This window comes from Myxocyprinus asiaticus, chromosome 22, assembly GCF_019703515.2.
Source record: "Myxocyprinus asiaticus isolate MX2 ecotype Aquarium Trade chromosome 22, UBuf_Myxa_2, whole genome shotgun sequence".
In the NCBI taxonomy this organism is placed as follows: Eukaryota; Metazoa; Chordata; class Actinopteri; order Cypriniformes; family Catostomidae; genus Myxocyprinus; species Myxocyprinus asiaticus.
In genome coordinates this window covers 20,204,380-20,216,707 of record NC_059365.1, presented here as the reverse complement: position 1 = coordinate 20,216,707, position 12,328 = coordinate 20,204,380, and the positions used below count along the sequence as shown (strand labels likewise).

General features: G+C 36.1%; 2 protein-coding genes across 4 annotated transcripts; one reads left to right on the top strand and one right to left on the bottom strand.

Moving 5' to 3' along the window:
• The first annotated feature begins 3,475 nt into the window (after positions 1–3,475).
• On the top strand, positions 3,476–8,685 carry LOC127412567 (C1GALT1-specific chaperone 1-like). Of its 3 annotated transcripts, none has more exons than XM_051649022.1 (2): positions 3,476–3,611; positions 4,090–8,685. In XM_051649022.1, exon 2 carries the CDS (start codon positions 4,107–4,109, stop codon positions 5,055–5,057), a length of 951 nt encoding a protein of 316 aa, XP_051504982.1. In that variant the 5' UTR covers positions 3,476–3,611; positions 4,090–4,106; the 3' UTR covers positions 5,058–8,685. The 3 variants fall into 3 exon arrangements, with proteins under 3 accessions (XP_051504982.1, XP_051504981.1, XP_051504983.1); XM_051649021.1 differs by having other exon boundaries at positions 3,571–3,734; XM_051649023.1 differs by lacking the exon at positions 3,476–3,611 and adding an exon at positions 3,742–3,882.
• Positions 8,445–12,140, bottom strand: LOC127412570 (malignant T-cell-amplified sequence 1-like). The gene is made up of 6 exons (XM_051649026.1): positions 11,963–12,140; positions 10,400–10,552; positions 10,204–10,301; positions 9,923–10,056; positions 9,696–9,763; positions 8,445–8,685 (listed from the first exon to the last, which is right to left on the bottom strand). Exons 1-6 carry the CDS (start codon positions 11,971–11,973, stop codon positions 8,604–8,606), a joined length of 546 nt encoding a protein of 181 aa, XP_051504986.1. The 5' UTR covers positions 11,974–12,140; the 3' UTR covers positions 8,445–8,603.
• Between the last annotated feature and the right edge of the window lie 188 nt (positions 12,141–12,328).

Below are 12,328 nucleotides of genomic sequence, written 5' to 3'. Positions count from 1 at the left end.
GAGGTTTTTGTGTGACATCCTAAAAAGAACTTCTGCAAAATGTATTCTAATGGTTATTGTTAGGTTTTATTTTTATAACCACAAACTAAACTTCCCAGAACATTGAGGAGTTTGTGATGTGTTTAACTTAAATTAATTAAACAATGAATCAGAAAACGACAATGAATTGTACATTTATTATTGACGTACAGCAGGGTCGTAGGAGAGGATATCGGAGATATATAGAGGTTAGGAAAATGTTATGGATAAGTTCTCCAAACCTACAGGGAATGTTGTGTATTTCTTAAAAAACAAAAAACTAAAACTTTACTGAAAAACCAAAAGAGAATGTTAGAATGTCCATTCTGGGAACCAAAAACTAATGTTCCCAGAACATTGTTTACCAAAAATTGTTAGCTGGGTGCTATTTGATTTAGGAATTTTCCAGATTTTCCATCTGTCAAGAAATAATAATAAATAAATAAAAATAGAGGATAGTCTAATCCTAAAAGCAGCTTTACAGAAAAGTATGCTGTAATGTCTTAAATTCCTCATTGTGCGGTTTAACACGATTGAAAACATGCCTTAAATATGTTTGTCTTTAGGACCCCAATGAGCAAGGCGACTATTGCAAGGAACACAAAACTTCATAAAATGTTAATAGGAGAAAAATAACTTTGGGAGAATCCAGGCTCAGCTGGGGGAGCAGTTCCCCTCTGGCTATATAGCATGAATATAATACCAATATACTGTGTGTGTGTGTGTATATATATATATATATATATATATATATATATATATATATATATATATATATATATATAGTGTATATTTATTGTCTCTTATGATATTTATTTTCTATTAAAATGTGTTACTGTATATATAAATAGTGCGTTTCTATGCTTTCTACACATTTCAGTTTTTCTTTCAGTCCTGAAAAGAAAAAATTTCAATAAAACCGAATCTGACCTATTAATATCATGTCACCTGGTGCTATTGCTGCATCTTTCGTTCTTTTCTGAAGTGGTTTCGGTATTGTCTGAGGAATAAAAGGTAACTTTTTCTTCAAACAATTACAGGTAAAAACTTTGCCTCAAATAAAACATAGACTAATTGATATATAGAGGAATAGTACGGTTGAGTACCCCAGATTAACATTGTTGTCTGTTTCCATCTAATTGCTCAAGTACAACTAAAAAAGGTGCTCTGTGTATTTTTCCACTGTTTATGCACCAGTGATAATTGTATGAGTAATTTATCTATTCTGATCTTGGATCGGATGTTAAAGAAAGGGAGGCCAGCAGGATCTACATAATCTTGTAAATATGTGAAATGTTCATATTCAACATACTGCTTGGTAACATCTTTTATTCCTTTTATTCACCCATCCCGAGGTTCACTAGCTCCTGTAATGCCCAGATCCACCCCTGGTGTGCCATCTATCCCACACCTACCATGACTTAGTCTGTAACCATAAACAGTGTCTGTCCTTCAGTGCCTACATTCTTGCATATCACATGGACTCCTGTTTTATTAGAAGTCACTAGAATCATATTAAATTAAGCAGTAGGGGTTCAATCCCTTGCTGGCTGGCAGTAGCCACTACTGGTGGATCATGTGAACTGCCATCAACTACTGGCAGTCCTTACTAGCAGGTGGTAGCCCACAGATAAGTCAATGTTCATTATTACTATGTGGCATCTGGTCAAACTAAAATGTGTTATATGCATCTATGTTTTGCAGACATTTGTTTAAATATGTTCCAGCTCGAGGAGATCATTCGATTTCAGTTTGTTTCTCACCAAGCATTATCATATAAGTCAAATGGAATAATTTATTAGACTTCTGAATTATACATTTGCATCCTTTTGAAGCTTGAAGAGGTGGTCACCCTAAACTGCCATTGTATGACATCACTGAGAACAAAATGTTTTCACAATTTCTCCCTTTGTGTAAAGAAATAGAAAGAAAGTCATATGGATTTAAAACAACACGGGGATGAGTAAATAATGAATTTTCACTTTTGGGTGAACTATCACTTTGATGTATTTTTGTCCTTGCTACTGTTGTCTTTGTTTACTACTGGGTTTGTAAAGGCACTATTCTCTGTGAAGCTGCTTTGGAACAATATGTATTATAAAAATCACTATCCAAATAAATTTAAATTAAAAAGATACATCTAAAAAGTACAACAGATTTATATATTTTTAAATATTTACCTTAAAAACAGCACCTACACAAATTTGAGAGCTTTGAGACTGAAAAATGTACAACGATCTAACCAACATTTACCAGTAAGCGGCAGTATTGTGCTTCCCTTAAAAATGATACGGGCTTTAACAGCACATTTTATTGTTAAATAGAAGAATCAAACATCAAAAAATCATGACGAAAAAGACAACAACAAAAAAATCTGACTAGTGAAGAAACACTTTTGTTAAAGAACAAATTTGATAAATAAAAAATCACTTCCGTTCACAACCACTTCCGTCAGAGATTCCTTTATTAATTACAAAACAACCTCCGCGGCTCTGTTACGCTGTTAGCGTGTTACGACAGTAAATCAACGTTTGCGGATACCATACAAATGAATGTGAAGAGCCGTAAAGTGACACCTACCTATCGCAAAAAATGTCCGTGACTTCTCTTAATAAACATCAATTTATCGTATTCAATCCAAACATAGGTCATTCCAAATGGACTATTTAGGGTAAAACATGTTGATGATTAGCGGAAATTCGGTCAATTCATTAAGCGATGAGCTTAAAGCAGTTTATTTAGCGTACTGAAGCATCTACTCCATAGAAAGCCATTAAAAAAGAACGGCCTCTTATCTCCTCGCCATAGAATGTTTATGGGAGCGCCACGTTATGCTATTTTATGCTAAGCTTGTAGGCTCCATGTTAGAAGGTTTCTGACTTCCGTGAATCATATCCGCCTTTGCCCATTTGAGGAAGAGGACGCTTGTAGTTTTTACCATCGGATGCAGCTTTGCGATTCAACACCTTACGAATTACAATTCCCATAGAACCTTTCGCGCACATTAAACATCCGTTTAAATCAAAGTCTGTCTAGCAAGTCAGTGCACTGTCGGCCATCTTTGGAACACTCTCGGGAGGCTATTTCCAGTCATGCCAGTGCAGCTCATATCTACTTGAATGTAGAAAGACCAAAATCTAAAAAAACGGTTGGTCAAGATAACGATCAAAGAACATATTTCAAATCAGCAATAAAAACCTGACAGTACTGGTATCATAAATAGTTTTTCTTTACCTCATATTACGTAAAAATAAATAAAATAAAATGTAATTTTCCTGGCTTTTATTGCTAATGCGCATGCGCGTTCTAGAGTTGATTGACAGGTTATGTCTGGATCTAAAAGGTGATTGGCTCTTTTACCTGTAAGGCGGGACTTCCTTTCTACAGCTGTTGACCGTTGGGCCGCGGCGTTCAGAGCTCCGGTGGTTGTGCGTTCCAATTTCTCCCATTCATTTTAATAGAAGTGGCCCGTCTCTGCTAAATTATCTCTGGTTTAAATATCCTTTTGCGCAATGTGTTCTACGGGACAGTTGAGCTGGACTCCAACCAGTCCTCATACCTTTAGTCAAGCTAAATGACTTGAAGGAGTACAGGTAGAACTGATTTCAGAACAGATACTACTCTTTAAAAGGTTTTATACTTTCCGGTTGTGTATACGGAACTGAATGAGACGGTGTCGCGTCTTAAATGTGACATACATTCTGCGTTGTTGAAAGGTATCAAATTATAACTAATGACTGGAATAAGAGATTTTGGTCAACTGTATACTAAATTCTGATCTTACAGGCAGATGCAGCCTGTTGGTCTAAGAACTCGTTTTTCGCTTAATGCGGAGGAAGTACAGGAAACTTGTCCGTCTGATTGGTGAAAACAGTTAATATCGTTATATATGCTGATCTCATATTATAGTTTGTTATTATAGGATATTTTTATTGCTGTTTGTTTCTTAAAAATGTATACTGTAATATGTGATTATAATGCAGCAATTGTCAATTTCATTAGACATTGTTAGAGCAGGCAGTGCTTTTATTATTCTATTCTAATCACATTTATTATTATTATCTATTACAGGTTTGTATAGCTGAACAATGTCTGAAGGCAGTTCGTTTATGAAAGGGATGATTCTAGGGGGCATATTTTGCCTAGTGATGTCTCTGTTTGGAACTTTTAGTCCAGGACTTCACTCAAAGTTTGATGAGCATCTCCACCATCATCTGAAACCTGTCAGCAAAGATGAACTACAAAAGTTATCTGAGGCTCAGATGTCTGACCTCACCCAGCAGGTTCGAGTATACTGTCTCATTATGGTCACCCCCAAGCTCCTGGTTTATTGGGCGACAGCCAACGACACGTGGAGCAAACACTGTGACAAATCTGTGTTCTACACCTCAGAGTTTTCCAAAGCTCTAGAGGCACTGGACCTACAGGAACAGGACGAGTGGGCAAGGCTTCGCAAAGCCATCAAACATGCCTTCGAGAATGCCGGAGACCTGCGCTGGTTCTTTGTGGCACGGCCCACCACTTTTGCAATTATTGAGAACCTCAAGTATTTGGTATTGGATAAAGACCCAAGCCAGCCCTTTTACATTGGCCACACTGAAAAGTCTGGAGAGCTGGACTACGTGGAATATGACGGTGGGATTGTGTTTAGTTTTGAGGCAGTGAGGAGGCTGGTGGAGATGTTCAAAGATGAGGACAAATGCCCAGAGAGAGGTCGTGCCTTGTGGAAGATGCCTGAGGAGCAGCAGCTTGCCACCTGTCTTAAGTACAGTGGGGTGTTTGCTGAAAATGGAGAGGATGCACAAGGTAAAGGACTTTTTAACAAGAAAAGCATTAGCACCTTGATTTCTGACAGCATGAACCAAAACCCAGCCGATGTTGTGGAGGCGTGTTGTTCTGACATGGCTATCACGTTCGGTGGCATGTCTGCGAGCCAGATGCAGGTCATGATGTATGGCGTCTACAGACTTCGACCGTATGGACATGACTTCCATGATTCTTTGACATTTTTGCCTCCTAAAAACTCAGACAATGACTGATTCATTTCATGATTACTGTATTTGGACTATTACTGTTCTACACAGATCAATTCAAGGAATGTTGATTAAAATGGGTATTTTATAAACTGGATGCAGGGCTAAATTAGCTTTAATGTGAAGTATGTACTTTATTTCCGATTATGTGCTTTGAAGGTTGGTGTTTGGTATTCAAGATGAGCATAATTTAAACATGGGGGCCCATACTGGATAATTTTGCGCACATAGGAGTATTTTTAATTAAATAAGTCTTTGATTTCGAAAGGCACAAAGGATCAAATATGCACTGTGATGCCAAATGAAATTCCAGCTGTTTTAAAAACTTGCTTTTAACAATAATAATAATAAAAATGTATAAGATACAAGAACATGTTCAATGAGTACTGTATATAATCTACTTCTTAATTCTAAGCTGTTTTAATTATAACATTTTCTTTTTTTAAATGAGGGATTAGCTGGGAGTTAAATCATGAGATCTAAAGGCTTTCAGAACATGTGATGTGATTATTTTGATGAACTTTTAAATGAAGTATGTTTGGATGTAGTTTGTCAAGCATTGAAAAAGCTATTTCCATTACTTATTTACAGTGAAGAGCAAAAGTTAAAAAAACTTCATACACCGATCAGCCACAACATTAAAACCACCTGCATAAAATTGTGTAGATCCCCCTCATGCCGCCAAAACAGCGGCAACCTGCATCTCAGAACAGCATTCTGAGATGCTATTCTTCTCACCACAGTTGTACAGAGTGGTTATCTGAGTTACCGTAGACTTTGTCAGTTCGAACCAGTCTGGCCATTCTCTGTTGACCTCTCTCATCAACAAGGTGTTTCCATCCGCAGAACTGCTGCTCACTGGATGTTTTTTGTTTTTGGCACCATTCGGAGTAAACTCTAGAGACTGTTGTGTGTGAAAATCCCAGGAGATCAGCAGTTACAGAAATACTCAAACCAGCCCATCTGGCACCAACAATAATGCCACAGTCCAAATCACTGAGATCACATTTTTCCTTATTCTAATTGTTGATGTGAACTTTAACTGAAGCTCCTGACCTGTATCTGCATGATTTTATGCACTGCATTGCTGCCACACGATTGGATGATTAGATAATCACATGGATGATTGTTGGTGCCAGATGGGCTGGTTTGAGTATTTCTGTAACTGCTGATCTCCTGGGATTTTCACGCACAACAGTCTCTAGAATTTACTCAGAATAGTGCCAAAAACAAAAAACATCCAGTGAGTGCTAGTTCTGTGGATGGAAACACTTTGTTGATGAGAGAGGTCAACAGAGAATGGCCAGACTGGTTCGAACTGATAAAGTCTACGGTATTCTGAGATGCGGGTTGGCGCTGTTTTGGCAGCAGAGGGGGAATTACACAATATTAGGCAGGTGGTTTTAATGTTGTGGCTGATCAGTGTATGAATGTGGTTTAAAAGTGTAATCCAAATATACGTATGAAGTTAATTTTGAATTGAAAATTGTCTATTTATTTAAACAACAAAATATTGTTTGTATAATTTAGAGCTACTACATCATATACTGGTTAGTGACATTTTTGATATCGTTCCACCATAATGTAAACATCAGCATTCAGAAGGATTCATAGGTTTAAGATGTTCTTTCTCACCTGCTTTTAAAACAGTACTGGACAAAGGAAAGTTTACAAATAAAAGAGTACAGTACACACATGATGTAGTGCAGTGAATAAGTACATGCACCTTCGGCTGCATGATCATGAAAAAAATCATAATTGTCGATTATATCATAGTCAGAACTGTGTTCCTGAATGACTTTATTGCTGTTTTATACATCAGTAATCAAGACTAGTTCCCTAAACTGTCAACTTTACATTTGCCCTCTCAGAAGCATAAAAAACTAAGCTGTTATTCAAATTTGGAATAAATCATACAGAGAAGTGAGCAATGGACATGTCTCTGATTGGTTAAAATGATCAACCACTGCAAAAACACGTACAGGGATGCAAACTCTTGAGGTGAGAAAGTTGTAGCAGATGTTCTTGGAGTAAATTTTCAGTTAACTTGTATTTTCGGTTTGTTGTATTGTGTAAAGTGTCCAAGCTTACCCCATTTCAAATGATTTCAGAACAGAAAATTGTACCAAAAAAATTTGGGCAAATTATACATTGTGTAACAAATTTGTTCATTTTTATTTATTTTTTTTGTTCCTGGGTAGTAAGTGTTATTTCCTAATTGCTTATGCCTCAGAAGTATAGAAAATGGTTATTATTCCCCACAAACTTTGCTTTTGTGACCAGGACAGTGATATTTTGAAATTTACCTATTTCCAATGAAATGGGAATAATAGCCATTTTCTATACTTTTGAGGTATAAGCAATTAGGAAATAACACTTACTACCCAGGAACGAAAATTGTGTCACATAGTGTTATCTTAAAAATGTGTCTTTGGCCGATAAGGTTGTTGTTTGCATCCCTGTACGTAAAATAAAAAATTAAATGGAAAATTTTGACACAACAGACCTACATGGACTGCTATAATTGACACTTTTCACAATTAGTTAATTGTGGTAGCTGTAATCGTAATCTCGATTATTTATTTGATTAATTGTGCAGCCCTACATGCACCCATAAAATGTAAACGTCTATATGGATGTTTAAAAATGTTTTTAAGAAAAAAACTAAATTTGATGATATATTGCTAGAGATCTGATATTTTCTCTGTACTATAATGGTTTTGAATCCCTTGCCAGACTCAACAATCTTCTGAGAGCTCCTTTGATCTGGGCATGTTGGGGCCACATGCCTCAATTGCTAAAACCAATTTTCCAAAATACTTACTAATAATGTTCTAACCTTCTGGACCTGGTGCACCTGATTCCAAGCTTGGTCATTTGTTCCAGTATTATTGGTGGGGTGAACTTTTTCCATACAAAGAAATAGTGTTTCCTTAAATGGTACAAAAGGGTTCACATGTGCTTTTTTAGTTGTATTTTTAAAGAATTGATTACCTTTCAACAGTTTTATGGGACAGATGAGAAAATATCTGTTTGATGGCATGTATTTAGTCATGCTATTGTACATTATTTTTCAATGCCTTGACAATAAATTTGAAACCTTAATAAGTTAGTGATCACTTTAGAGTTATCAGGACTAGGATTCCAGCTTTGAATCACTTTCTTAAAATGGACCGTAAACGGTTCAGTGCGTTATGACAAAGCTGAACATCTGTATGAAGGTAGAATTTGGGGGAAGCTCATCTTTTTCAAAATAATAGTAGACTTTTTGGAATCAGTAGCCTAAATCCATCTCAGGAAATGCAAAACAGTTGTCTGCCTTGGACAGCAGGGAAGTCTACATACAAATACAGTTGTTTAAACAGAAAACATTTTTGCAAACCATACTTCAAGTTTGGAATGATGTGAATGCAGATTTTATTTGTGCATTAAAATGGGGTTGCTTTTAAAGCTTTCTGCATGGTACACAGTTGAGTCCATTCATGTAAACAGTAGATGGGCAGCCTGGTGACACGGGATCCAAATGATTCCACTACATCCTCATATCTGTCATTACTTATACGTCTTCATATGCCATAGTCCATCATTTAGATAGTGAACATTCTCGATTCCAATTCCCTTGTTTACTTTCTCTCTGTTTAGTGAAGCGAGACAAGAAATCATTGTTTTAAGAGTTTGCATTATTATCTCAATAACACTACAATAAACCATCATAGCTGTAAACCCTTTTTCTGTAAACTTAAGTCAGAATTTCTGTTCCAATCATACACAAAACTGAAACTCTGACCGACCTCATGCACAATGCTTTGTGTAATTTTATACATGCTATGTGTAAGAGAAATCTATAGTATACTGTATACATTCTTAGAAATTATCATCATTTAATCACCCTCATGCTATCCCAGATGTGTATGACTTTCCTTCTCCTGTAGAACACAAACAACATTTTTTAGAAGAATATCTCAGCTCTTTAGCTGTACAATGCAAGTGAATGGTGACCAGAAATTGTAATCTCCAAAAATCATAAAAGTCCAGTGTTTAAATCTATATCTTCAGAAGTGATATGATAGGTGTGGATGAAGAACAGATCAATATTTAAGCCCTTTTTTTTTTTCTTTTTTTTTTACCATAAATCTCCACTTTCAATTCGCATTCTTCGTGCATATCGCCACCTACTGGTCGGGGCTGGTTAAGTTGTAGATTTATAGAAAAAAAGGACTTAGATACTGATCTGTTGCTCACCTACAGCTATCATATCGCTTTTGAAGATATAGATTTAACCACTGGAGTCACGTGGATTACTTTTATGCTACCTTTGTGATTTTTGAAGATTCAAAGTTCTGGTCACCATTGTCTTGCATTGTATGGACCAACAAAGCTGAAATATTCTTCAAAGTTCTGCAGAAGAAGGAAAGTCATACACATCTGGGATGGCATGTGGGTGAGTAAATGGTGAGATAATTTTCATTTTTGGGTGAACTATCTCTTTAAACTGATAACATGCAGATAACATCAATTACATAATTAAGAAAAAACAAACATACAGAAAATTGTTCCATTTTAGTAGATTCATAGATGCGTATATTCTGCATTCAAAAATCAAATTAGGGATTCAGAATGCAAGAGATGCATAAAGACACTTACATGTCATGAGCTGACATCTTCATGACTCCCACACTGAGCGCATGTTGCTTGCCTTCTGCCATTATGGCCTGAGAACATATATTTAAGGACAACATCCTGTACTATACAACACATAAGTATCAAGGCTATTCAAATAAAATAATTGAATGCATTATTCAGGATGCATCTTTAAAACTATAAGAAACTATTTGAAAATGCAGGGGGACATAGATCAGTTGGAAAGATACAACTACTGTGTCTGTTTCAGCAGGGTAGAGTTTAGCTCCTGGTGATGTAAGGCCAGGGCACATGATATTGGCTCCACTCAAAACAAATTTGATGGCTCCTTTATCTACTTGTTGGTGTGGGAGAATGAAGGGAACTAGAAAGCAGGCACATGATTAACAGGTATTAGCCTGAAAAAAATTAACTGCAACATATGTACTTTCTGACATAAGCATAAGCACCAAAATTCATACTGCAGAGAAAACATCTCACTGCTATTAATGAAAAGAGAAAAGTGTCTTACATTTGTGTAGAAGTCTGAGGGAGGGATAGAATGGTCCATCTCTCTGTCTGAAGAAGAGCAGCTCTCCATTTACCATAAGAATTTCAATATGCTCATGACTACAAACATAAAAACAGCACATGCCTGATTAGTACTGCATTATGGTAGTCCATATCAATAAATACTGATGACACTGTGAGTGTGGTGTAACTCTTACCATCTCACAATTTTGACAGGGTCCTTTTTGGGCATGATCTGGTTGAGCCATTCATTGATGTTGGGAAACTGATCTAACAGTTGGTTCTTAATGCCTTTGATTACAGACGTCTTCAGTTGGATACAGTTTGAAACATTCTCCTTTTCATCAAATCTATGTTGACAAAGAGAAAGCACATTCGAAGAGTCTATATGGCATAAATGCACACCATTTTACTTTACAATTTTTCTTAAAGGGATAATTCACCCAAAAATGTAAATTCTCTCATTATTTACTCTCCCTCATGCCATCCCAGATGTGCATGACTTTCTTTCTTCTGCTGAACACAAACAAAGATTTTTAGAAGAACATCTGAGCTCTGTAGGTCCATATAATGCAAGTGAATGATGACAAAAACTTTGAAGCTCCAAAAAGCACATTAAGTCAGCATAAAAGTAATCTACATGACTCCATGTCTTCTGAAGCAATCTAATCAATTTTGGGTGACAACAAACCAAATTAAATTATTTTTTCACTGTACTTTTTGCCATTGCAGTCTCTAGGCACGATCATGAATTCAAGCTCGATTACACTTCCTAGTGCTTGATGTATGTGCAGAGCTCTAGATGGCGCTAGGAAGCGTAACTGAGCTTGAAATCATGGTCAACAAGGAGACTGCTGATGTCATATTTTATAGTGAAAAGTAAGTTACATTTTGGTCTGTTCTCACCTCAAAAAAAGGACTGGATCACTTCAGAAGACATGGACAAAACAACAGGAGTCTTATGGATTACATTTATGCTGCCTTTATGTGCTTTTTGGAACTTCAAAGTTCTGGTCACCATTCACTTGTGTTGTGAGGACCTACAGAGCTGAAATATTCTTCTAAGAATCTTCATTTGTGTTCAGCAGAAGAAAGTAAGTCATACACATCTGGGATGGCATGAGAGTGAGTAAATGATGAGAGAATTCGAACTATTCCTTTAAAGTATTGCACACGGTGTACTGCAAAACGAAGATTTTAGTCTGATGTAGTAACAATACATAATAGCCCAAAAAGGTTATATTATTGAAAATATAGTCGTGTTCTGTTCCTTTAATGTCAAACAACTTACACACCTGACATAATTAAAAACACACATACATACACACACACACACACACACACACATATATATATATATATATATATATATATATAAAATACAAGTTATACATTCAGTTTGCTTATCAGCTGTTCAAGTTAGAAATATTTAAAGTATTTTGGACCAGCGCTTACAATTGTGAATAAATGTTACTTTTGATTCTTAAAGAAATGCTAGAGTATATCGTTATTAATAAACCATACAAATGAGTTGTGATAGACCTGATGATCAGTTAGCAGGGTTGCTAAATAGGTTGCTGACTCATATAGAGCACATATTAAGTTAACATGCCATATACAAAGTGGTAAGTTCATAAATGCACAGATTCTATCTCTATTGACATGGCAACGCCACTCGTTTAATGGAACACTCCAATGACTGTAACAATGCTAAGTTGTGTTAGCAAGTCTTTATAAGGTTGACAACGACTCAAGCTTACTTTTTAAACATCCTTGCGGGTCGTTATTGGTCGCTCGTTTCCAACTATCGGTGTGATCTTATAGCTCGAAACTGTAAAATCTCCTGAATCTACAAATAAAATGTAAATACTCAGTTGAAGATGGTAAATGAAGTCCACGCTTCCCGTCAACTGCAGGCGACTCCTGTTTACGATTACGACAGTGGTAAACGTTTTATGGCAAGAGCTATTAGTTTGATTGTTTAATTAGAAGTCGTTTTGAAAAGCGTAGTACAGGTATTTACTTAATTTGATATCGAAACTACATTAAAACTCATGGCTGAAATAACAGTATGAAAAGACTTGGCTAGAGTTATAATAGATTTTACTGATCAGGATTTCGCTTAA